The sequence below is a fragment of the Dasypus novemcinctus genome, chromosome 4, assembly GCF_030445035.2.
Source record: "Dasypus novemcinctus isolate mDasNov1 chromosome 4, mDasNov1.1.hap2, whole genome shotgun sequence".
Lineage (NCBI taxonomy): Eukaryota > Metazoa > Chordata > Mammalia > Cingulata > Dasypodidae > Dasypus > Dasypus novemcinctus.
The window spans coordinates 75,746,244-75,774,156 of NC_080676.1; the positions used below are offsets into that span (position 1 = coordinate 75,746,244).

General features: G+C 42.7%; 1 protein-coding gene across 1 annotated transcript in view; it reads right to left on the reverse strand.

The window, feature by feature from the left end:
- The window catches only part of KALRN (kalirin RhoGEF kinase), a 775,504-nt gene that overhangs the window by 325,270 nt on the left and 422,321 nt on the right, over positions 1-27,913 (reverse strand). Inside the window, 4 exon segments of the mRNA XM_058295672.2 lie at positions 3,681-3,876; positions 23,279-23,386; positions 23,388-23,454; positions 26,875-27,083. Coding sequence (XP_058151655.1) covers positions 3,681-3,876; positions 23,279-23,386; positions 23,388-23,454; positions 26,875-27,083 — 580 coding nt within the window.

Below are 27,913 nucleotides of genomic sequence, written 5' to 3' on the forward strand. Positions count from 1 at the left end.
GACTACCCCACTGTATTATCCTACTACTTCTTTACCATGAGCCTATGTGGTTCTTATGATTGCTGTTTCTCAGGGGAAGATAAGACTTGGAGAGGTTGGGTAACATGCTCAAGGACTCCCAGGTAGTGGGAGGTGTGGCTGGGATTCCACCCCAGGCAGTCCACTGCTGGTGTTTGTCCCCTTAACCTGTATGCTCAAAGACAGCTGTGGTTCCCCCTCAAATTTAATTTATTTATTTTCAAATGCTGGGGCTGGGTTCTTCCCAGGCCCCAAAGGTCACTTAAAAACCTTGCATAAAGACAGAACTTGATGCTTTGATTAAACCACAAAAGTAACATATCAATTGGATATGGAGCTCTTGCCTTCTTCCTAAGATCAAGCATAACAGTTTCATGGTCATATTTCACTGGATTGAAGCCTTGTGGCATAACCAATGAGGGTGGTGAGGAAGCATTACGGATAGTGAGACCTGATGGGACCCTTAGCAGTCAAGGCCCACCTGCTACACTGGATAGATGAAGAACTTATGGTCTAAAGAGAAAGGAAAGGTACTTGCAAAGTTGACTGCTCATGGGTGTAGAACTGGACCTTGAATTCCGCCCAGCCTGTTTTGCCTGCCTTGGTTCTTTCCAGCAAAACCTACACCTCCCAAGTTGAGGCTCTAATGAGGAAAGAACAATGAGCAAATTCAGAAATTACCCTATTTTGATTCAGTAAAGGCTTTTGCTTTGCTTAGAGTTGTTAGTACACAGAGGGATTTAGTTGAACTTGGCTCAATGTTATAAACTTCATACTTGAAAATAAATATATGGAAATTTCTGATTCCCATTTACTGGTACCAAATCAAAGCATAAGCTCTTAATTAATTTAACCTGTAAGTTTAAATACAAGCCCAACTCTTAATTTTACTATTTTCCTTTTCTAAGACAATAGTTTATTTTACCTTTAGCGCAAATATAGTTTATTAGACATACAATTGTAAATGCCCAAGCCCATTATTGCCTCAATTCTGGGTCTCTGAAGTTTTTGCATTCCCCAGCATGACCACCCCACCCCAGGGACAAGGACTATCGTATGCTTATCCCACCCCCACCTCTGGTGTGACTCTGCCCTTCCTTCCTCCAAGCCTACAGATGAAATACCTCCTCCGCAGAACCAAGTGTTCGGTTCTGGACAGTAAATTTCCCTGAAATCTCTGATCCATTCCCTCTGAAGCAGGAGTTCTTAGCAAGGGGTCTGTGAGTGTGAATTGAAATTTTAAAAAAACATTATTCTTGTGGGGACATGTTAGTGCAGGTGTGATATATTTATTAAATAATACAGTATAGTGTGAACTTAATAAGGAGTCCGTGGTTTTCACCTGACTGGCACAGGGGTCTGTGGAACAAAAAAGGTTAAAAACCCCTGCTTTGAAGCTTCACAGGTTATGTCAGACTGAGCAGCTAGCTGTGGTAAGAGCTGGGAATAGCCAGTCTTATGAGAAAGGGCTGAAGAGGCCAATCAAAACTCTTTTCACAAAGCTCATCTCTGGAACAGGATAATGTTGGGGGTGGGGAGCCCATCTGCCTAGGGGCATTTACACCCACTCAGCCCTCCTGTTAAGGTGGCTGCCAAGCACAACCAACCCCAACCATCAGCTCCCAGCAGATTTTCTGTTGCCATAGATACTTGGCTCTTGGGCTAGAGGATGGGTTGCCTAAGGTCAGGACAAGTGACAAGAGTGTGGTACTAAGTCTGCAGGTTTCCAGACAGACAAGGTTCCCTTTCCTGTCCTCATCAGTTCTGAGATGAGACGGTGAGCACCCAGCAGGGCTTCTCTGTGCCAGCCTTCCTCTTAGGTACCATGCCGGTACTCTCTCACGGTTCCCAGTCTTAGCTGCATAGCTGGCTGCAGTGAACATCATGCAGGGCTAAATCCTGAGTCCAGATAAGGTTCTCAATCTCAGAGAAAGGCTCATTTTTCCCTCTTCCCTAATAAGGCCTTGAAAAAGTACAGGCTGTGTCCTCAATCACTGCTTTTCAAACTTTACACATGACTCATTGGAGAATCTGGTCAAATTCAGATTCCTAAGTCTAGGATTCTGCATTTCAAACCAGTTCCCAAGTGATGCCCATGCTGCCGGTCCAGGGACCACAATTTGAGTAACAAGGTCCCAGATCAATGGTGCGTCAGGCTCACCCAGAGGGATTGTTAAAACACAGATGCTGAAACTCTGCCCCCTACCCCCCCCCCAAAAAAAAAAAAAAGATTCTGCTAAGGGAGGTCTGGGGCCCAAGTACCTAGAGTCCATCTAGCAAGTTCTCAGGTGATTCTGATGCTACTGATCTGGGAATTACTCTATGAAATTCACTGTCCCAAATTATTTCTTGATTTAATTATCATGATGAAAAGCCTTGTCTGCACAGTAGAATCACTTGAGGGCTTGTTGCTGACGTTTAAGTCCCATTAAAACTAGTTAAATCAGAATATCTGAGGGTAAAGCCTGGGTCTATCCCCAGGTAGACTGCAATGCGATAGCCTCCCTGGGGCTGTGCAGTCACGGCGGGCAGTGCTGTAAGTACTCCTGTGCCTCACAGAACGCAAATGAAAAATCCCAGGAAAGGGAACAGAATTAACTAGTTGTCTCACCTCTACTTAAAAGCAAGTTCCTTTGATTGCTAGTATTTACTTTCAGATTATAAAATAATAACAATTTTTTAAAACCCATATACTAAAGTTCAGTATGATTGCTAAGGTCCCCCTAACAATCTTGGGATTCTAAATACCTTTTATGATCACCAGGGGGATGGACCAAACCTAATTTAAAGAGGTGGTGATCTAAGACCTGTCTGTCTTGTCCTGGAGGGGGGGAACCTGAGTTTCCGGTAGAACTAGGGAGTGAGGACAATGGGGTATGATTTGGCAGCAGGAGACCTGGGCTCTAATGCTCCACTGGCCAGATGACTAGAAAGTGATGCCTTTTCTTCTGGCTTCAGCTAGAGGGATCTCTACAGCTCTCTCCAGTTCTAACACCAAAGGCCATTATGGGGAATAGCAGGTAGACCAATAAGGGCTCAGGCATTTGTTGGACAACTATTGAATGAATCCTGAGCGGAAAGGAAGTCAAATCTGGGCAACTTGACCATGTTTTGGGGGAAAGTTATTCAATTATAGAATCTCCTCATAAATTTTTATCAACACTTCTTATACATACTCATGCACAGATCAGTGATTAAAAACTGAGGACACTGAAAAACTGGAGACAAGGAACTAGCCTTGGGGATGGAGGACAAGGTGGGAAAGTGTGTGTTTTGGGGTGGAGTAGGGGGTAACAGGATGTCCATGAATTTAAATACAACTAAATGGATGTCTGACAGCTTTTGGAGCCATCCTGGTTTATTTATCATCCAGGCCATCAGTTCTGAATCTGTGCCAACTTCCATCACTGATCTCCCCCTTCTCTCTACAGCACCAGGGGACCCAGGTCCTATCCCCATCTTTACCTCAGTCTAACTGGGCAACCTTGGACAAGTTATTGCAGCTCTCATGGCTTCAGTTTCTTTTTCTTTAAACTGGGCTAAAAGTCTCTTTCCAACTGCAGGAATAAAATGAATCGATGGGACGGGAAGTACTCCGTGGAGGAAGCTGGATTCTGATTTTTCATTCTCTCCCCAGCAGGAGAACGAGGAAGGTTGCCTACCTGAGGCCTGGACCTCCATGATGTACTGGTGCAGATCCTGGCCCTGCTGGATGACCTCGAAAGTCATATTGTTCATGGCTAGCTTCCGCTCTGTGTGGCGCTGCAGCCGCTGCTCGGCCAGGGTCAGGTCCTCCGTGTTGAAGTCATTCATCTGCCGGAGCAGGTCCTCATTCCAGGCATCCAGCTCCGCTGTCACCTGCGAGGGAAGACCCATCAGTACTGGATCCCTGGATTCATGAGAGGCAGCGAAGTTGGACCTCATGAGTCCAGGCCTTTGTCAATAACCCACCCCTCAGACCAGTCTGTATTTTGCATCTGTTTGACCCTGTGGCATCTAAGCAACATTATTATGCACCCCCAAAGACATATCTTTAAAAGTGATCTTCATGTGTTTCAATGTCTATAGCATCAGCAAAAGAACATCAGCAAATGTGTCTATGATAAATTACAGTTTATAAAGTTTTGCACACCCCATCCCATGAAAACCCAGTGAGACAGGCAGGTCCACTTTGGAGAAGAAGGAAGTTGACTCTCACTCAGACTGATGTAGTGATTTGCTCAAAGTTCACCCTGCTAGTGAGGGGCAGAACTGCAGACAACTCAGCTCTTCTACTGACTGCAAAAACTCTGTCTGCCATTCCACAACTTTGCTCTCATAAAATGTCATGATTAGAGAAGTCCTTAGAAACGAAGTATCTACTCTTTCTCCTTTCAAGAAACAGAAACTTAGGGCTAGAAAAGTCAGAAAATGGTTATACACAATCAATTTGAAGAGCCAATGGACATCATCAAACCCAGGGACTCTGATTCTGGTTCTTGTGTTCTATTACAAAGGCTGATACCTGAAAACAGTGACTAAACAAAGTGTAAAAGTATGTTTTACCTCAAGAAATCTAAGCAGATTATAATCTTTTGAAAGGCAATGATTCCAAAGAACACTGAAGCATGTAATGAATGGAAACACTGCCCTAAATTAAATTTGCTGATTGTTCACTGTTCTGCACCTTAACTCATATGATTCTCCCTCGTCTACCGTCAGTTCTCTGCAGAGACTGAGTCGTATACTTCTTTTACAATGTCTGCAATACATAGAGTAGAAAGTCAGAAGTACTTACTGAATTGGATAGTAAACCTACCTGATATGTGGATCAAAACTGAGACTTTTCTAAAGTGGTTTTCTAATCCACTAGCTCACATTACCCCTACGACATAGGGAAGGCAATAGCATGGCTACTGCCATGTTCTTTTCAGAGGACAGAAACAAAGCCTGGCCCCTGGTCACAGAGCAGTGTGGCCGAGGCAGCCCCAGGGCATCTTCTAGAGCCTGCTTTAGGGATGTCCATTACGCCAGGTCTCATCCCAGGTGGCATGTGGCATAACCTTCCCAGGTACCAAACGCTGCTGATCCAGAACCATCGGGGGCTGGGGGCAGTGGAAGACCAGCTCGAGGCAATGGGGAGCTGGTGCTCCTACATGCTGCGCAGACTGGAGAGGAGAAGCAGGCAACCCCTCAAGAGGGGCACAGGACTCCATGTTTTAACAGTGAGACTTTTCTTTGAGCAAAAAATAAACAAATGGAAGTGCAGTTGCTCTCTTCGAAGCAGAGGTGGGGAAATGTAATAATACCACCTTCACGACCCCGAATTCCCACCTCAAGCTCTCTCATCCTCTCAGGTCAACTCAGGGATCTGCTGAGCTCTGCAAGAAAACCCAGTGTCTAATTATTGTGGGGAGTCACTGGGGACTGGAGAGTGGCAGGCAAAGCAGGTTCTTGTTGCAGCACTGTCTTTGAAAAGCATTTAAATCTCTAACTAGAGAAAGGAATTAAACTAAGGAGTCTAAGAGAGGTAATAATAATAACTTATCTTTATAGAACTAGGCCTATATATTTTTCCTTCCTGTATTTGTTTTCTCTCTCTCTCTCTTTTTAACCACTTTTAAGTGTACAATTCAGTATCATTAACTACTTTTACAATATTGTGCTATCATTACTACCTCCTACTACTAAAACTTTTCTAGCACCCAACACAGAAACTCTTTATCCATTAAGCAATCACTCCCCATTTCTCTTCTCCCAGCCCCTTGTTATCTCTATATCTACTCTCTGTCTCTATGAATTTGCTTATTCCAGCTATTTCAAGTAAGTGGAATCATACAGTATTTGTCCTTTTGTGTCCGGTGTATTCCAGTGAGCAGTAATCCTTCTGTATTGTTTTAATTGAGGTATAATTTACATACCAAAAAATTCACAGATTTTAAGCATTCAGCTGCAAGTTTTGTTAATTTTATATGCTCCTGTAACCATCACCCTCAACAAAATACAGAAATTTTCTTTCACACCAGGGAGTCTACTATGCCTCTTTCCAGTTAATTCTTGCTCTCCACCCTCTCAGGTTACCACTTTCTGATTTCTGTATTACACATTTTCTATCACTATAGAAATCACATAGGCATACTCTTTTACATCCGATGTCTTTTGTTCTACAAGCTGTATTTAAGATTTATCCATGTTGTGTGTATCAGTAATTCATTCTTTGTTACTGAACAGTATGCCATTGTATAGCTATAACATAATTTGTTTATCATTCTCCTGATGATGAGCATTTGGCTATTATGAATAAGGCTGCTATGAATGTTCTTATACAAGTCTTTCTGTGGATATAGGTTTTTCTTTCTCTTGAGTAATTACCTAGGAGTGGAATTGCAGGGTCATAGGGTGTTTGCTTTATTTCATAGTAAATTGTCAGTGTTCTTCAAAGAAATGGTAACATTTTACATTCACAATAGTTGCTCTACATCCTCATCATCCAATTTAAGCTGTGCTAGTGGGTGCGATGTGATATTTCATTATAATTTTAAGTTGTATTTCCTTTTTGTCTAATAATGAGCATATTTTCATGTGTTTATTGACCATTTGTATATCTACTTTTGTCAAGTGTTTTTTCAAGACTTTTGTCCATTTTTTTAAAAAAACTGGGTTTTTTAATATAATTTATATTTTTATGACAGCATTTGTGAGCTTACAAAACAATCATGCATAATGGGAATTCCCATACATCATCCCCCACCAATACCTTACATTGTTGTGGAACATTTGTTGCAGATTAAGAAAGATCATGATCAGACTATTACCACTAACTATGGTCCACTGTGTACACTGGGTATATTTTTTCCATATATCCCCTGTTATTAACACTATGTATTAGCATTGCATATTTGTCATAGCTCATGAAAGAACACTCTCCTATTTGTACTGTTAACCACAGTCCATCTCCACCACATGGTTCACCGTGTTATACAGTCCCATCATGCCTTGTACATTCTATCCAAAGTGTACACTTAGTGGCTCTCACTTTCATCAGAGTAGTGCAGTTACCAACCCAGTCAACTTCAAACATTTTCCTTATATTTTAGATTTTTTGGAGTTCTTACTATAGTGGGGATACAAGTTCTTTTTCGGAAAATAAATTGTAAATAGCCAAAACCACAATTTTCAGTCTATTCCTTTGCCTACAACCTAAGATGAGAATAAAATGAAGACAATAGGCATCAAAGGAAGAACCTTCCTTTTCTTACTATTTTCTTTTTGTTTTGTTTCCATGAAACTGAGTCTATGAAGTCTTATGGATCTGTTTTCTGCAAGAAGAACCCAGAGGGGTCCCAAGGCCAGGGATTCATGGAAAGGAAAGTGTGGAGGGTCGTGCTGCAAAGGAGCAGAGAGAGAGAGCTCAGGTCTTTAGCTGGAAGAGTGAGGATCAGGTATCCGAGGAGCTGGAATCAGAACCGAGTGTGAAATATGACCAGTATGCTACAGTGGTTCTATATTCTTTCCTTCTCCTTCCTTAGCCTTCTCCTCTCTCTCTACCTGACACCATTAAGCTAAAGAGCGCAAGTCTGTTATGACAATTTAAATGGATAGAACAGTGTTGGACGAAAGGGCATTTCAAGGGCCTGCTCAACAGAACAGCCTGTCTCCTGAGGCTTCCCTTCCCTGCGTCTAACTGCTCTTTACTCCCTGTGTCTGCTCCCCATCCCAGTCCCTGAAGCACTGATGCCCAGACCCTAAAATTTGTCTGATTTGTGCATTTTAACTGTTTACTGGAGTTTAAATTATTTTCTTTCATGGCAATTTTATGTTTCCTCCAAGAAGGTCTTTTGTTGGATCTCTCCTTTCTTCCTTCTTTCTGGAGTACAAGAGTATAAGGCCTGACACACAACAGGGATTCTCTCTCTTTTTTTAAAGAAAAACCTTTTTTTTTTTTTTCCCAGACTTGAAGCTTACCTTATTGCTAATGAACAGACTTAGGTTTCCAGACTTACCTTATCCTCTTCTATATAAGAACTAAGTCACAGTTGGCATGCTGGCTGATCCCATGAGTTAGTTCTGCTTACTCCAGTTTCTTTCTCTGGTCCTATAGCCCTGAAATGCCCCTGGTCCCTTCTGTTGGTCTGTTCAAGTTCTAACTACCCTTCAATGTATAACCTCTGGCATGAAGAGTTTTTCTTTTCTTTTTTTAAATAGATTGTTGTTTTTTAAAAGAAACTTAGATTACATAAATGTTAAAAAAATTTTAGGGGATTTCTTTATGCCCCACTCCCTAGCCCTCCCACATTTTCCCATATCAGCAATATCCTTCATTAGTGTGGTACATTTGTCACAATTGATGGACACATCTTGGAGCATTGTGATGATTATAGTTTATATTATAGTTTATACTCTCCCCCGCACATTTCTGCAAGTTATTACACGATATAAAATGGCCTGTATCTGTCAATGGAACGTCATTCAGGATAACTCCCGAGTCCCAAAAATGCCACCAAATTACACCTATTTTTCCCTCTCCCTCTCCTTAGGATCTCCAGGGCCACTGCTTCCACATCCATGATAAAAGTTCTTCCATTGAAAAATCTGGAAGGCTGCACGAATTTGCGTGTCATCCTTGCACAGGGACCTGCTAATCTTAGTATATGTGCTGCTGGAGCAAGCATATGAAGAATTTCAAAACAACTCCCAGACCCAGTTATTTTTCTCTGGCCTATTACATAGCATGGGGCGTAGGTCAGTTTGCTAATACAGAGATAAGATTATAAAAAGAAAAACCTTTTTAACCATATCAAATATATGTAATTCAGTGGGTGTTAATTACAAAAGGGGAAATTTCAGGTTGTATAAATGTTACTAGAATAAATTTTTTTAAAAACCCACAGGACTATATGACACCAATAGTGAACCCTAATGTAAACTATGGACTATAGTTAATAGTTTAATTATAGTAATATTGCTTCATCAAATGTAACAAAGGCACCACACTAATGCAAAGTGTTGATAATGGAAAACTGTGTGTGTGTGGGTGGGGGGGAGGTATTTGGGGACTCTATATTTTCTGCATGAATTTTCTATACACTTACAACTTCTCTGAACAATAAATTTTTTTAAAAAAGAAAACCTTGACCAGAGGATTAATTTGGCACTTTGACTCCTTTTGGTAAAGAAACCTGGCGAGAATTTTTCAAGGACAGAAACTAGGACCTGAACCAAAAGAATGCTGAATACAAGGTGCCCACAGGGCATTAAGCTTTGAGCCAACCTACTTTGCTTTTCCCTTCCCTCAATTAGCTCCATCCCGATCCCTGTCCTGCTCAGTTTCCCTCTTGGCTCCAGTTGCCCCATCTCCATCATTCTACTGAATTAATTGGAGTGTTGGGATATGATGACCTCTTTGAAAAAAGCACTGGCAATTTTTCTAACACTTGTCTACTTTATTTTTTCTTTTTTTTTTTTTTTTTTTTTTTTTAAAGATTTATTTATTTATTTAATTTCCCCCCCTCCCCTGGTTGTCTGTTCTTGGTGTCTATTTGCTGCGTCTTGTTTCTTTGTCCGCTTCTGTTGTCGTCAGCGGCACGGGAAGTGTGGGCGGCGCCATTCCCGGGCAGGCTGCTCTTTCTTTTCACGCTGGGCGGCTTTCCTCACGGGCGCACTCCTTGCGCGTGGGGCTCCCCCACGCGGGGGACACCCTTGCGTGGCACGGCACTCCTTGCGCGCATCAGCACTGCGCATGGCCAGCTCCACACGGGTCAAGGAGGCCCGGGGTTTGAACCGCGGACCTCCCATATGGTAGACGGACGCCCTAACCACTGGGCCAAAGTCCGTTTCCCCACTTGTCTACTTTAGAGACACACAACAGGTATAAGAAAAATCTGAGAAGGAGTTAAAAGGACATTTAGAAAAAGTAAGAGGCAGAGGGAAATGAGAAGGCTTCTGCTCATTTCAAAAAGAAGCCCAAGACTGTCCTGCAAGATGAGAGTCACCCAATCCAGTGTTCTGCTGCCAAAAACCAACCCAAGAAACTTGATTTAGCACATACCTGGGATTTTGTCCTCAGGGAATCGTCTCCATTGACTCCTTCCATTTTTTTTCCTTCCCATTTTAATGTGTAGAGAAAATTTTGCCCCATCTTCCAAATGTTTCCTTCAGTACTTGCCTGAATCAAAACTCACTTGTTCCCTTTCTTGCAGATGATGGTATGGTTGAAGAGGATGATATTTTACCTTGAATTATGCATTAATCATAGAATAGGCACTGTGTTAAGCATCTGAATGACTATCTTTTATTTAATCCTCATAGCTAACTTAGGAGGAAACTAAGGCACAGAGACATTTCAGAGCTGGTGAGTGGCAGTGCTGAGCATTCAACTCCAAAATCCAATTGTTCTTAACTATGGTGTTACATCAATAAGGCTGGTCCAAGAATTTATTTCTGGGGATAGCCTTCTCTTTGTTATTCTCATTTCAGAGAAGCACCCATTTTTTCCTTCCCCTTGTTTTCATCATAACTCGGTTTTCTTCACTTCACATGAACCTTTTAAATTAGTCATGTGTTCTATGAACAAAGCAGGAAATCAATTGTGTTATTATGGTCTTAAATAAATATCAGATACAATATTGCAAGAAAATATACTGCTTTCCCCTAGTTGAGTATTTTTGTTTAAAAGTTGCTAATTCTCTCTCTTTTCTGTAATTGACTCTTCCAGATTTCTCAGGATAAAAGTAATATTAACCTATCTATAATTCTCTGCTTCCCCAGGGCCCTTTGTCTTGAACAGGCGCACAGTATGCAAAATGAAGAGAGGGACTAACGCTGCAGCAGAGAGGTGTAACCTGCCCCCTTGTGGGTTTTCTAACTGTATGGCAAGAAAGAGAAATTCCTTTAGTGCCCACAGCCATTGCCCTGAATGAACACTCAGGGATCTCTCAACGTGATTCAGTTATAAATTAGGAGAGAAACAACAGGTGAGAAGAAGATAGGATGTTTACTGCTTAAAACCTGGAAGCAAATACATATAAGAAATGAGGCGGCGGACTTGGCCCAGTGGTTAGGACGTCCGTCTACCACATGGGAGGTCCGCGGTTCAAACCCCGGGCCTCCTTGACCCATGTGCAGCTGGTCCATGTGCAGTGCTGATGCGCGCAAGGAGTGCCCTGCCACGCAGGGGTGTCCCCCGCGTAGGGGAGCCCCACATGCAAGGAGTGCACCCCATAAGGAGAGCCGCCCGGCGTGAAAGAAAGTGCAGCCTGCCTAGGAATGGTGCCGCACACATGGAGAACTGACACAACAAGATGATGCAACCAACAACTGAACGCTGACAACAACAGAAGTGGACAAAGAAGACGCAGCAAATAGACACAGAGAACAGACAACTGGGGTGGGAGGGGAGAAGGGGAGAGAAATAAATAAAATAAATAAATAAATCGTTTAAAAAAAAAAAAGAAATGAGAATGTATAGTAAATAATAGTAACAATACCAACTACCACGGATTGGGTGCTTATTAAGTGCCTAGAGCTCTGTTAAGAACACTGTATAAGCTGCTTCAGAGAGCTAGATAGAGACTGGAAGATAGGCTTACAGGAAATCGGGGGGTGGAGGAAGGATGTGAGCCGATGTCTGCAGGGGTGGAATCTATGATGAGCTGGCGGTAAGTATGAACACAAAGAAGAGATAAAATGGGGGCAAGGAGTTGCCTTTGGGTGGGGCTTTACGGGTTTGAGGGGGGCTGGGGATGGGCGGATGGGTAATATTGCCCAAAAATTGGGGGGAGGGAGGGGCAACATACAAACATAGGAGAGTGTCAGGTGTTGGTTGAGAGTAAAATGCTGAGAAAATCATATCACAATATAATTAGGAGAGTTACCTGTTTAGGATGCTCCGAGGGGATGGTCTGATGCGGGATGGACTCCTGGGGAATGTCTGAATCCTCATTTTGCCAGGGTGGGTTGTACCATTGGGTAGAGATCCAAGTAATGAGAGTGGGGGTGGACCCACATCCTGGGGAGGACTAATGCCATCAAATAGAGGGAACTGTATCTCTTGAGAGAAAGGGTGGCTCCCAGGGCATTAGGGAAGTTGAGCAAGTCAGGCCCTGAACACTGTTGCAAGTATCTCTGGACGTGGCTCCTCGGGAAATGGAGGTTGGCTGTCACTGTGGGCCCCAAGGGGAGGGGAAAATGGATGTTGAATGGATGGAACCAAGGTAAATGTGGGGGTAAGAGAGGAGTTTCGCGAGAGTACACAAGGATGAATATAAAACATGTAATATTACACCATAAACATATAGGGGACGACAGACTAATAATGTAAACCATAATGTAAAGCATAGGATAACTAAAAATTTAGAAAACTGTATATCCTAAAGTATGGACCACAATGTAAGCACAGATGTAACCTTGTTTGAAAGCTATTGTCTCAGAGTCTGTACATCAGTTTAAGTAAATATGATATGAAAAAGTTATAAGAATATCGCTGTGGAAGGGAAAAGGTTTTATTTTATGGTGGATGTGTGGGAGTACTGTATATTGTATATATGAATTACTGTGATCTAAGGCTCTTGTGAAGAGAAGCTCAATAATTAGGAAAAAAGAAAAGAAAAAGATAGGATGTAGAATTTTTCCAAATCAATACGTATTCTATATCTAACCTTTAAACCCATCACTATATTCCATTTTACTAGTAAGGGATCCTGACATTATATTGGGCTTCACTTTTCAGGAAGTTTTGGATCACAGAGTGGTTCAACAATGGCAGCGGAGGAATACTGGTATAGGATGTTATTGACAGGTGATATATGGTTGACGGAGTTATACAGGGCATATGTCCAGGGTGCATGGTAATGTTTGGATATACTCACAGTGGCAACAATTAAAAACAACAGCTGGGGGGGTACTGGGCTCCTGGCCGGGGGTGCTCTGTCGTGGTCCCTAGGGGAGCAGCGGCAGTCCCCCAGGTGCAACGGTAAGGACCAGAAAGGAATGAGGGTCCAACAGTGAGCCCCTGATACTAATGACTATGCTTGTGAGCCTATATGCCTGAAATAAGAACAAGGCCTAGAGCAGCACTGTGCCTGGGAGTTTCCTCCCGACAGCCTTCATGTTACTCAAATGTGGCCAGTCTCGAAGCCAAACTCAGCATGTAAATGCAATGCCTTCCCCCCAGCGTGGGACATGACACCCAGGGATGAGCCTCCCTGGCACCAAGGGATCACTACCAAGTATCAACTGATGATGCAACTAGAAAATGACCTTGAATTAAAGGTTCAACGCGGACCAGCAGAATATCCCTGTCTACATATAATAACAGGAGTTAAAAATGCTGTTTGACCTAAATTAAGGGGGAAATGGAAAGGACAAATGAGTTTATATGGCTATGAGTCTCTAAAAAAGAGTCTGGAGGATGTCAGAAGGATTGCCCTTATGCACACCTGAGCAGAGTCTCAGAGACAGATAAAGTAGATACAACTCCAGGTATTGGTTCTTTTGAGGGCTAAAGAGACCCACAGGTTCTATGGTCATGGCAGATGGGGTTCACTGCCATGTCAGTTGGCCCTTCTTTGGAGCTGGTGTTTCTGCGTGATGGAGCTGGACACAGATGGGATCTCTTTTCACAAGGCTTTCATGCTACTTTACTGGAATTGTAGTTGGTGCTGGGGTTTAAGATATACTAGGGGATTTGAATCTCTAGACTGACAATATGATAGCCAGGCCCTAAGCCTCAACAGACTTCAAATCCTACACTCTGATTTATTGGACTTACCCCACTCAGCTAACATGGAGTTGAAGAATGTCAACCACCACACCATGGAGCCTAGAGTGCCTACAACTAAAAGCAGGAGGATTGCATCCAGTATCCATGTGGAATCTAAGCCTCCTCTTGACATAGATGTGCAATGGACACAACCAATCCAAGGTCCACAGAGAAAAAGTAGCATTGGTGTGGGAAAAGTGGCCATGGTGGCTGATGGGTGCGGGGAATGGGAGGAAGAGATGAGATGTGGAGGTGTTTTCGGGACTTGGAGTTGTCCTGGGTGGTGCTTCAGGGACAATTACTGGACATTGTAGATCCTCCCAGGGCCCATTGGATGGAACATGGGAGAGTATGGGCTATGATTTGGACCATTGACCATGAGGTGCAGTGATGCCCAGAGATATACTTACCAAATGCAATGGATATGTCATGATGATGGGAGAGAGTGTGCTGGGGGGGGGGGGGGGGGGAGTGGTGGGTTGGGGGGTTGGGGGTGGTGGGGTTGAATGGGACCTCATATTTTTGAATGTAGTATTTTTACAAAATGAATAAAAATAAAAAAAAAAAAAAAGAACACTGTATATGTTAACTCATTAAATCCTCAAAATAACCCTACAGGCTAGGAATTCTTTTTTTTTTTCTTTTCTTTTTTTTTTAAAGATTTATTTATTTATTTAATTTCCCCCCTCCCCTGGTTGTCTGTTCTTGGTGTCTATTTGCTGTGTCTTGTTTCTTTGTCCGCTTCTGTTGTCGTCAGCGGCACGGGAAGTGTGGGCGGTGCCATTCCTGGGCAGGCTGCTCTTTCTTTTCACGCTGGGCGGCTTTCCTCACGGGCGCACTCCTTGCGCGTGGGGCTCCCCCACGTGGGGGACACCCTTGCGTGGCACGGCACTCCTTGCGCACATCAGCACTGCGCATGGCCAGCTCCACACGGGTCAAGGAGGCCCGGGGTTTGAACCGCGGACCTCCCATATGGTAGACGGACGCCCTAACCACTGGGCCAAAGTCCGTTTCCCGTCTTTTTTTTTTTCTTTAAAGATTTACTTACTTTTCCCTCTTCACCTCCTCTTCCCTCTGCCCTGCTGCTTTTGCTGTCTGTGTCCATTCACTGTGTGATCTTTTATATCTATTTCCCTTTTTGTCTTCTCTTCTCATTTTTTTCTCCTCTAGGATTCATGGAGATTTGATCCTGGGGACATCTGATGTGGAGAGAGTTCCCTGTTAGCTGCACCACCTCAGTTCCTGGTTTCCGCTGTGCTTCACCTTGACTCTCCCCTTCGTCTCCCTTGTGTCACCGTCTTGCTGCGTGCCTCATGTGGGCACTGGCTCACCATGTGGACACTGGTTTGCTACATGGGCACTTGGCTCACCACACGGGCACTGGACTGCCACACAGACATGCTTTCTCTTCTTCTTTTTCACCAGGAGGCCCCAGGGATCGAACTTGGGCCCTCCCATATGGTAGGCAGAAGCCCTATCAGTCAAGCCACATCTGCTTCCTGGAATTATTATTCTAATCCCTATTTCTCAGATTTAAGTAACTTGCCTAAGGTCAAACAATTAGTAAAGCTGATGAAAGAGATTTCAGATCTAGGCAACGTAACTCAAAATACTACACACTCAATCACTGCACTATGCTGTCTCTTAGCAAATGGTGTTTATAGCTATTAGCCAACAACTACATATGTTATATATATCAAGGTCCAACCCCATTCCAACTACCAGTGGGAAGGAAGGGTCCAAGGCATTTCACTGAGATGGGATGCTACTGAAATGCATGGGCTGCCAATTGCGAAACGGGCAACTTTCTATTTTATGATGTCTTCATTTTATTAAGATAAGCGAAATGAAAGCTAAATCTTCTCCACTGACCTAAAGTGCTAGATGATAGGAAAGACATGACACATCTAAATGGACAATCTTGTGTTGGAAAAGCTATTATACCTATAATGGGTTTGTGTATTAATATTGGTTACCACTGTAAAAATAAAATTACTTTACTTTTCTTGTTCAGTCTATTGCTATGTTCTTTTCTGTTAAGCAATTTATAAGATGATTAGATATTTTAATTCTAAAACAGATTATTTTATAAGTATAAAGCATTTCTTTTTGTTTTAGAAGTACATAAATCTGAAGTGATAAAATATTTATTTAACTAGATTTGTAAAGACCTATAGGGGCTAACATTAAAAGTTTCCAGAAAATCAAAGGAACTTGGCAGTAAAGAAATCCACACAGTTGTTTTGAATTTTTGGCAAAATAATGTAGGAACATATTGCAAAATGCTATAATTCATGAATTTCAATGTTCAGTTACCTAATTTCTATTCCAATTAGATAATTTGGATAACTTGATAATTTTTATGGTAAATGTCATGTTCTTTTATTCACTAGCGTTGTGATTAAAACTGAGGTCTTTAAAATAATCATGACTTCATTGAGTCATAGCATTGGAGGAGATCTTGAGTGGTTATTTTGTCCATACCTTTGTCTCTTAAGGCTTTGGAAATCTATTCTGTTTGCAAAATATCTCCCCTTCTTGAAAGCTCCCACAATGTATATTGTTCACTCATTCTAGTACTGAACAAAGTATGAATATTTGGAATGTTTTCTCCTGTGTAAATCAAATACCTCACACCATGCCATTGTTTCTCTCTTACTCATCTTTACCGAAAACAAGTGGACAGCTCTTGAACCTTGATAATATTACCTGAGTTCAGGTCCTCAGCCCCAGAACAACCCCACTCCAAAGTAATCTGAAAGTTTCCATCAGGAATCTTTGATAATTAACTGAAAACAGGTAACTTGCCAGAATACTAAAGCTGTGTGAGTATCCTGATTTAAAACAAAACAAAAACAAAGAAAAAGGAAAATGGTAGGGGAAAACTCCCAATGATCCTGAAACTTATTTACTTGGCAAAAAGTCTAGAAGATACTCAATAAACATTTTATGAGTTCTTTATTTATTATATATATTCTGCATTACTTTCCAAAGGGACCTGAGGTACATTCAGAAAATGCTACAGTGATCATTGGGAATCCTGGAAGATTCAGCTCACATAGATCTGATTTTCCTTCTTGATATATCATAGTTACTATGCTGGTGGATTTGAGGCATGTTACAAACATGGAGAACAGCAATTGTGTCTGTGGAAGAAAAACTCATGCAATTGGACTGGAGGACGGTACCCCTGACGCTCCACTGCCGACCGAGTGCCTGCACAGGCTCACGGTTCTGGGCGGCCTGAGGACAGCCTCCAGCGAAGGACAGTGCCTGACCTGGCCAACATCTCAAACCATCACAGCATTGACAGCAATATCACATTACATTTAAATTTACGTAGATTGGTTGAAGAACTGGACCAAAAAAAGAAAAAAGAAAAAAAGAGAGTAATATTTGAGAAGGAAAAATATAAAAAGTTTAGGTCGAACATTTTTAAGTTTAAAAAAAAAAAAGGCAATGTCTTAGAAGCACTTGCCTTGAAACAACAATAGGGGATTTTAAGAGACCACAAGCCTAGACGAGACAGATTTTGAAGCCACTGAAAAGGCTAATACCAAATAGTATATGATTCTATTTATATGAAATGTCCAGAATAGACAAACCCATAGAGACAGAAAGCAGGTTAGTAGCTGTAAAGGATGAGGGTGGGGCGGGGGGTGGGAGTGATTGCTTCCTGGGAACAGGGTTTCCATGTGGGGTGATGAAAAAGTTCTGGAACTAGAGAGTTGTGCTGTTTGCCTAACAGCATGGATGTCTTTAATGCCAGTAAACTGTACACTTTATAACTGTTATATGGTAAGTTTTATGTGGTGTGTATTTTATCGCAATAGGAAAAAAAAGCCAGTATTTCCTGTGCTGCAAGGGGAGCACGCTAGCGTCCTGATCATGGCCAAAGGCAGTCCCTAATGAATGCTGTATCCAGGACTACATATTTAAGTGGGCCATAGCTAATTAGAGTCCTTTCAGCAGGTGAGTAGGACACTGTGGTATCTGGAAACCATGTCACATCCAGAAAGAGGTAAATAAACTGGGGATGTGTGATGATAAGAAGTGATCACAGAATTTTTAGAGTCGGAGGGGACTGCAGAAATAATTGATACAATCACACCACTTTTCAGATAAGGGAGAAGTGGCCTATGATAACCATGTTCAAAAATATTTAAGGCTGTCAGATAAAAGGAGGACATTTGTTCTTTTGTTCCAGAGAACAGAAGAGGATCAAGTGTAGATGGGTGGAGACAAGGTCCGCAGAGCAATGAAATCGGGCGCCCCCTCCTATCTGGGCTCTGAAGATACTCTGGTTGAGGCTGGAGGGCATCTTCCAGGGATGTCAAATCCTGGCCACTAACTTTTTAAAAAAAAGATTTATTTATTTATTTCCCCCTTTCTCCCCTCTCTCCTTTCCCCTCCCCTCCCCTCTCCCTCTGCCTTGCTGCTTTTGCTGTCTTTGTCCATTCGTTGTGTGATCTTCTGTACCTATTCCTCTTTTCTTCTAATTTTTTCTCCTCCAGGATTCACTGGGATTTGACCCTGGGGACCTCTGATGTAGAGAGAGGTTCCCTGTCAATTGTGCCACCTCAGTTCCTGGTCTCTGCTGCGCTTCACCTGGACTTTCACCTTCGTCTCTCTTTTGTTACATCATCATCTTCCATGTGACTCACTTACGCAGGCACTGGCTCACCATGCGTGCACTCAGCTCGCCGTGCAGGCACTGGCTCGCCACATGGGCACTGGCTTGCCATGTGGGCACACACATGCGCACTTGACTCACTATGCAGGCACTCAGCTCACCATGTGGGCACTCACGTGGGCACTCAGCTCACCATGCAGGCATGCTTTCCCTTCTTCTTTTGTACCAGGAGGCCCCAGGGATGAAACCCAGGTCCTCCCATATGGTAGGCAGAAGCCCTATCACTTGAGCCACATCTGCTTTCCCTCGCCACTAACTTTTAATTATCTTCCAGGTGTAAAATCATCCACAAACCTTCCAGGCATCCCCTGACTGGTCTCATTGCATTATGAGCATGTCGACCACACAATTATCACATTGTATGATAATTCTGTTTATGTGTCTTCTCATCCAATCCCTTAAGGGGAAGGCCTGTTTGTACACTCAAAGCCAATTTAAGGGAGGGATTGTCTGTTACACCCACAGCCTAAGCATGTTTCTGGTATGTAATAGGCACTTACTAAATGTTTATTGAGTTGACTTTCTATACAGGGCCAAAACACTGAACTGAATGACCTCTTCCAAATATAAATGATAAGAGCCTTTGCATATAACCAGCTGTAGAGCTGAGACCACTTGTAAATTATAATTACCTTTCTCTTCTTTAGGCTGAAACTGCTTCATGGAAGGCCATTTTTTTCCAGTTTCAGCCTAGACCCAATATATCCTAGTAAGAACCCCTAGATTTATGGTTGGATATCCCATTCCTTACTCGGGTTAATTATTCGGATATTTACATAGGTTCATTTTCAGGTACAGAGAACAAACTTTGATTGGGACCACGGAGTTAAAGACTTAAAAGAAAGATGTCGTGGGACATATTTTTCAGAAAATCCCTTGTTTCTTGGTGTCTTTTCTAGTACTCTCCAACAAGGGTACACCTATCTCAGGAGATGCACCAAATTATCCATTCATAATAGAAAGAAAAGCTTTCTATACAAATATGTATATGAGTGTGTTATATGGACACATTTTATCAAACCAATAAAAAGATGTTAAATTTCACTAGACTTAACACTGGTAGATATGTGCCCATGCCACCCTCTGCCACACAGCAGATGGCTTCATGCAGTGAGAGGAGAGGCTTCAGGGAAGGTGGAGCACCACCATTCAGAGGGGTGACTGTGGCTATTTATTCACCTGCTCTCAGGGTATTTAAAAGTATTACTCTTTCCATGTGCCCAGTTAAATGGATTAATTTATCATGTAGTTTTAACTAAACTAGCCTGCACAAAAAGACACACAGCTTCACAAGATTCCTGTAAAGAAACTGCAGTTTGAAGTTGATACTAATAAAGCACAAGGGAGCAGGAACAGCAGAATGGAGACCTCTCCTATTGTGAGCTGTCAGCCACGTTATGGGGTATAAAACCAAAGACAATCTAATCAGATCTGTCAATAAAATCAGCCTAAAAATAATTGGAAATGATCAAAAAGACTATTTGAAATATGGAACTACAACGTTTAATGAAAATGCTAAACCTCACCCTAAGGACATATTGAGTTTACATTAGCCAGTGATATTAGAACATGCAGATAACACATGAACAAATAAATATGCATATAAGGGTTGCAAGTTCAAAAATATTTTATTGATAGAGTGTACACTAACCAAAAATGTTTGGAGACCACTGCTCTTTTCTTGCTTCTAAAAATATTTTGAAATTTTCTTTCTGATTATTCTGATTAACTATAGAGAAACTTGTAAATGCAAGAAAGCATTAAAGAATGAAAAGTCACCCATGTTCTTACCGCCCCAAAATAAACATTGTTAGCATTTAGTCAAATGTTTTTTTCCCTCTTATAACCAGTTCTTATAAAATGTTATTCATTGAGGGAGGTCGAACCTAGAGGAAAAAACTACAAAACATCATGTTTTGCTTTGGGCGACTTTCTCTAGTCTCCTTGGAGCCCAAGAAGGTATCTTAGGAATGCAGCTGCCATCCTGTTTTGAACATCCTGCCCAACAAATTTGGGACAGTTTTCACTCTTTGGGGCTGCCTTATGGTCTGATTTAAGGTTTCACTGTAGAAGCCACATACACCAATATAACTAAATAAAAACAAACTGCTGCAGTAACTCATACCTCTTGTGCTATCTTAATCTATAAGTGAATTGGCTCATCTCAGCCATCAGTGATACAGTAAAAGAGTCATGCTTAGATTCCCCAGCTCTCAGGGTAGCAGGCCTCTCTGTCTAGCAGTAATCCCCAGGAATTTCAGTATGTCCACCAAATGATTTCCGTTAAGAAAACCACAGCCATAGGTCCTGCAATCACAATTCCTGCCCTGGCTTGTGTCAGTTCTGACATGTTTTTCATTTCAAGAACCACCCTCGGTTTTAACACTCAAGATTGTCTCTACATTCAAGTTTGTTCTGCATCCACGCAGTTAAACACTAACTGGTATTTGAAATAATCTCAACCTCAAAAATCACTTCTGACATTCTGATCTGAAGCAATGCTTTTCCACGGAGTTGGCAGGATTTCCATTTCTATAAAAGAACAAACACAGCATTTTTCCCAAGCTTGGGGCCACCCCCAAAATGGAAAACAAGAACCCTTCTGAAATCTGGATATTATTGCCTAAACAAGAGGATACAGAACTAAATCAGTGTTTTTATCGCCTTTATTTTATTACCCCCTCGCACTATTTCACCACTTTTACCTTACTGCATACCCAGAGTCGCTGCTCATTACTTGGGTTGGGGAGGAGAAATTTTTACACATACAAAGGCTGAAGAATGCAAATTTTACAAAATTAGTATCAACTTCCTCCATTGCTATAAATAAGATGCAATTTTAAAAATTTGATAGATTCAGCTTTTTAAATGTAAGGATATTTTCTGCATATGCTTTGGATTGTTTTCCAGGAATGAAAATGGAATGGCCCAGAATCACTGCAGAGGAATTCACCTTAGTGAAGCCCCCAGTTGATGTCAGGGAGGCAATCTACAACAAAATGAAGCTAAACCAGGAATCCTGACCTCAAAACCACAGCTATTAATCAAACATCCAAACCGTCAGAGTGGTTCCTCCCCCTTTAAGCATTTTTTGATGTGGACCTGGAATGATGGAAAGTAAATAAAGAATACAGCAACAAAATGACCAAAGCTGCCTGCATAATTTTCCCCTTGGATATATTTAGTCCCAGTGGACAAAGTGGAGTCAAGGAAGGATTGTGGGAGTGCCCGGGCTTGTACCACTGTAATCAAATGTAACCTCTATTTATTTTTGAGTCTCACTCCCAATTACTAAGGAATAATAACTCCCACGTTTTCTTTTTCCCCTCTTTATTATCTTTGTTGTCCTAACTTTATGAAGTTTACCACATTCACTCTCTGCTACATGTCAATATCTCTATTTTTCAACTGGCATTCTAATTGTTCTTTTAATATGTTTTACTGCTACTTTCCACCTGAAATCCTTCTGAGTGTAGATTTAAAGTCAACTACAAATTAAAAGTATAGATAAAGTCACCTAAAGTTATGGGAATCAGTTGGAAGAATAACTAAGATCTAGATTTAAAGACTTGTCTATTCCCTTGTTGCAAAAACAGCCCAAAAAGCACCTTTGAGAACCTGAAATCTTCAAGCAAGAAATTACAATGGCTCCCAAGAAGGCAGGGGTAGAGGTGTGTGGATTAGAAGAGAAAGATCATAAGAGAATAAGGAAAGGAAGATGGCTACGTTAAGGATAGCTCTTCTTTTATATTTCAGATTCTCCATGTAATCACGTTTGTTCCTGGGATTGCCAGGAAAGTTCTCTGCTCCTGAGTCTTTCCAAAAATTGGGATCCTAGAGCTTTCCAAACCTTTATAAATCATTTTACTTCCAAACCAGTTCTAAGGCAATCTCCACAGAGACTGTTAGGAGGATCAGGCTCAGAAACCCATAAGCCCCGATGCTGGGGAGATGGTGGGAGAGCAAGACAAAGTTAAAAAGAAATGATGGATGGAGAATTTCCCTTCCTTCCCACCACACCCTCCAGGAGCACAGAGAAGGCAGAGCCTTTAATTTTACCCTTTGACCATTCCTGAAAAAGAAAAAGTGTTTTAGGTATTGGGTATTCTTCATACCTCACACGCTCTACTAGCCTCATGTTGGTTACTGTTTCAAAGCAGGAAAAATCAAATGTGTATATTATGTGGGGGCAGACATTATTAGCTGATACCACAATGGGGACATAAACATAGCACCCCAATTCTGACCATCAAAAATGAACAGAAGAGTTTATGAGGACCAACCAATGGTCCTAGCACAAGCTTACTTTCTTAACAGACAGAAAGAAAACAGAAAACAGTTTTTTACACATACAAAGTTCTGACACCCTTCAGCTCCTGACTTCCTGGCTGCTGTGTGATTTCATCTCAACCCTGATCTATGTGTTTATCAGCTGAGGAGCTACCTAATTGTAACACTTACCTACCTACAAAGATAGAGAATTCAACATCTATTTCAGTCAACAAAGAGCCAACTCTTTGATCTTTCAGGAACCAAAATGCCAAGTAAGAGTCTAATGAGCAGCAACAAAAGAATTTCTCAAGGAAGTAATCCCCAGAGAGAAGGCAAAAGAGAGGGCCCTGATTGGCAGTGGGGGAGCATGAGATGAGAAAGAATGTAACACGGTGGAACCTGAATTTGTTGATTTCTAAGAATGTACCCTCAGTGCCCACTGCCCTCTACTGCCCTAAATGACTGCCCCATCCCTGGAAGCAGGCCATTCTGCAAGGGTCCACAGCACTCCCCTCGGCACCGCCCCCCGCCCCTCCACACCCCCGCCCCATCTCTACCTCAATGGTATACTGCTCAAAGATGCGCAGCTGCAGGAAGATGTCCAGCTTGATCTTGCGCTCGTGGAACAGCTCCTCCATCTGCACCTGGGCGTCGTCGAGCTGCTGGCAGGACCGACTCAATGTGACTGATGGAGCTGCTATGGGGCGTCTTGTTGTTGGACACAGCTGAGTCCCTGTGGCAGAGTGGGGAGAAAAAAAGGGGGGCTGGCCATGCTGGAGGACAACGGAGGAGGGAGACCCTCCTCATCTGAGCAAAGGTGGATGGGGGTGCGCTGAACATTCAAACCACAGACACCGATCACACTCAGTGGTGAGCCAGTCACTATCTGCTTAGTAGGGGAACTAAATCTGCTCGTATCCTCTTTTTCACATCACTGTATTTCCAAAACTAGCTGCTCTATTCCTCAGACAAAACTAGAAAGGGATCAAATGAAATAATGTATGGGAAAGGGCTCTGCATAAAGTATTAGACACACACACACCCAGAGTCTAATATGTATAGTTTTAATACACATATATGTTTATCACAATGCATAAGAGTAGACAAATTAAAGGCACATAAAACAACCTTCCTCACAGGATTGTTGTTAAAATGAGATGAGATCACAGTGGCCAAAATTGTTCATATACGTTACAATGTTATGCAAAATTTCTGGATGGTGTTATTAAGTTTTAGTTTGCAAACCTGGGTTAAGTCCCAGCTCTCCCATGCATGACCTTAGGGAATCACTTCTCTGATCCTTGCCTGCAGTCCCTTTCTGCTCCCTTCACCATCTGCTATCAAATAAGGCAGTGTGTGTGAAAGTGCTCTGGGTCCAGTATCCTGCTTTATGAATGACTATTAGTTCTGTACGGGAGCAATGGTCAAGTGCTCTGTCAAGTGGGACAGACAGTAAAGGCTAGACCACCACAGCCTGGGACAGACAACCAACAAAGATTTTGAACAGGATGAGGTTTCATGTGAGGATTGGAAGAAAGGATGGACTCAGCTAAGTAATTGGGAAGAGGCCACATTTTCTGAAGAGAGAGTCTGTTTAAAAGTCATGGTGGATTCGAAACAGAAGCTTAGACACAGGTTACCAGGGGCTGGGGTGGGGAAAGGGGAGTTAATGCTTAATTGGTTCAGAGTTTCTGTTTAGGGTGATGGAAGAGTTTTGGTAATGGATGGTGGTGATGGTAACAAAATACTGTGAATATAATGTACACAACTGATTTGTATATTGAAAGTAGTTTAAATGGGAAATTTTAGGTTGTATATATGTTCCCAGAATTTAAAAAATTTTAAAACAAACAAAAAAGTGTGGTGGCAGGTGATACACTGTAGAGGTGGACCAAGATTGACTTGTTCAGAGAAGGGAGGTAGTAGTAAGACTGCAAAGAGATATTTATAATTGGAAAACTTTTCTATAGGGCCTTTCATCAGCTAAAAGCCCTGAAACTTTAAATAAATGGGCATATTCATTATTTTGTGATGTGCTGGACTTTTATACAATTTAAGAAGCCAGAGGACAAGGGGAAACCATCAATTTTAAACCCTCTTATCAGCAGGATTTCTGAAAGCCTTTCCTTTTCACCCCACCACCCACACCAGGTCTTCTGAGCTGTGTTTGTCTCCAAAGCATTGGTCTCTGAGCTTACACGAGCTATTTCTAAGGAGCACATAAGGCCAGTGTGTGGAGCCCCCTGCCCTGTCATTCAGAGAGATGCCAACCCTCACCTCCTTACCCTGCCCTGTGTGGGCATGAAGCAGACATGGCCCCACCTGGCTGACCCTTGCACAGACACCCCAATCACGAGCTACTCAGTAGTATCCATAATGCATCTGTGGAGGGATATGATTGCTCCTTCCAACTGCTCATCTCAGTCTCCCCGCAGCACACAGCTTCCCGAAGGAAGAGAATGCTTTCTGACCATTTTGCCAAGCACCTGTGTCAGTGCAACTCTCAGCAGAAATGTGCAGAAGAGGCAGAAGCCACAGTAAGGACTTCAATGGCTAGCGCCAAGAGAATCGCGGAGACCTAGAGAAGTTGTGGTTCTGGCATGTGAAGCATCCTGACAATGTCCACTTTGTATTTCTTTTTCTACAAACTGGCCTTGAGGTCAGGGAGGGGCCCCTCGGCTAGAGTCAGGCTGATGGAGGGATGGATGGGCCCCTGCGTTCTTGGTAACACACTTGTGGTCCTGTCCAGACTCCAGGGAACTTAAACTTTTGGAATAGGCATCACCCACGCCATTGCCTTCACCATCGAGGAGCCGTAAGTCCCTCGGCCTTATGCAATGTTGGCAGATGTTAAGAGCAAGTGGCATCTACACAGACCACAGAGGGTGAAGCCAGCCAAGCCTGTGAAGTGTACTTGGAGACAGAACACAAAGCCATCACAAAACTTTTGAGCTGACAGAGCTCCTCAGTGAGCCTCCTTAATTACACAGATAAAGCAGCCGAAACCCAGAGAGGTGACGTGACTGCCCGTTCTTTGCGATTTTCTTCAGAAGCAAGTGACAATGAAGTTTCCTAGGTGAGCAGGCAGAACTGTCATGTGTTGTTTATTCATGAAGATGAGTTGGGGGAAGAAGGGAAAGAACCTGTCTTGTTAGTATGCAACAGGAGGCTCCACAACATCTCCTGTGTGTATTTGAAATGGAAATTAATAATTTCCAACAGAAAAACACGTCAGGGCCTTCTAAAGGTAATTTCTCATTGTTTATTTAATTGGACAACTGGTATGGAGGGGAAGCCCTCTCCAAGTGAAGTAATTCCCTCAGGGCCCAGGGTTAGCTGGGACTTGATGAGATTGTTTCTGCCCAGAGCTGGCAGAAGTCCCAGCACTCAGTGATTTGGGGTGGGGAAAGTCCCTGCAGGCAGGCATCATTAGCTCCGTCAAATCCTATTTCCACGGCACCTGGGCACAGGCTGGTTGCCGAGGGCTTGCCCAGGGGCTCACGACACCTTTATCTGAGGACTGAGTGCCTTTGACAGGGACAGGAAATTAGATATTGATGTTAACCGACAGGAGGCAACCGTACAGGTAATTCTAAATGAAGATAAGGTTTTAGACAAGATTTTCCTTCTTAGTTATGTTTAAGTTGATATAAAAGTTTTATTTTCTGGGCAGCACAGAGGAAGGGTGGAACGGTCCCAGGTGGATATACAGGGCTCGATGTGACAACATGCATACATTCTCTACATCCTCATGGGGACAAAGCCAACCATCAGCAAATGGTCGCATTTTACAGTTGGGGCACTGGAGTTCAGAGCTCAGCCTAAGGTTAGATGCCAAATAATACTATATTCAGTAATGGCCATTTCTCCACATGGCCAAATATGTCCTAATTCTTAATGAAGAGGTTATTTATTTATTGCTGAATCACCTCTTGAGTGATCAGTGACCCTCTGAAACTTCAGAACTTTTCCATTTATCATTTCATTTTAAACTCAGGTTAGGTACAAGTGGCAGGTATTTTATATCTTAGAGATGGAGAGGCTGACGCTCACACACGACCACAGAGCTGGTGGTGGCAGAGTCGAGACTGGGACATGACTTAGCTCACTTCTAGCCCAGGCATTTACCCCGGGAAAGCACTTCTATGCTGACCTGGCCTCGCTGGGCTCCCCCAGAGAGGGAGGCGCTGACCTGAGCTGCTGGATAAGGTCTTCGCCTTCCTTGATGACATTGAGTGTAGCGTCCAGCGTGGCCGTCTGCTGCTGCTGGAACTGCTTGATCAGCTCCTGGACTGCATCCACAGAGTCTGCGCAGACATCTTCCAGCATCTCCTTCTGAAGGTCTTCCATCCATGTCCACAACTGTGGGGGAGAAAGAAGAGGCTCCATTCAGAGCAGGCAGAGAGGTCACGGCTGGGGCGAGCGTGAGAAAGCCTGCCCGGGCCTGGCCACCCTGCCCTGCACAGTCAGCGCACGTCACACCCATCCTGTGCATCGGCCCGCCGGCGGGTCAGTTCGTGTTTACGTACTTAGATTCAGTACCTATCTTTGCTCAGTTCACGCCCTTCGAGTTGGCATTCCCTAAGGACGGAAGCCACCGTTGAGTTTCTTCCCTGTGGTTCAGTGGCGCCCACAGAGGTGGTCTTAGAGAGGGAGATCACTCACCTTTGAAAGCCTGGAAAGAACAAGGAAGGTACTGAAGCCTCGTGATGGGCAAGTCCTACTTAATCTTTCAAAAAGGAGGAAAGGGAGGGTACTGCATGCTGTCCTCCAGGAAGCTAAGATGTTGCTTCCTAGAAACTTACCATGATTTTGTAAATGTGCAAAAAATAATGTGATACTCAATAAGAACCAAATGGTTTATTAAATAATGTGTGCTACATTAAAATGTTTTGTTCTTTTCAGGATTGTTAGGTTGGTTAAAAAGTTTAATGCTAAAGATATATCTTAATTTCAATAAATGTGTGAGGCATTTCCCCCATGGTATTTAAGATAATGAAATGCAGGCAAAGGACAATACTGGTCAGATAACTTTAAAAGAGGTAGGTATAGTGTTTGGAACACAATAATCACCAAAAATGTTAAGGGGTTGAACTGAATTCCTCATTTATTGATGAAGTGAAAACTCATTTATTGGTACTCTTTCTCATACTTAAAATAGGTCTCTAGTGGCATGCCACAAGTCTCTCCCA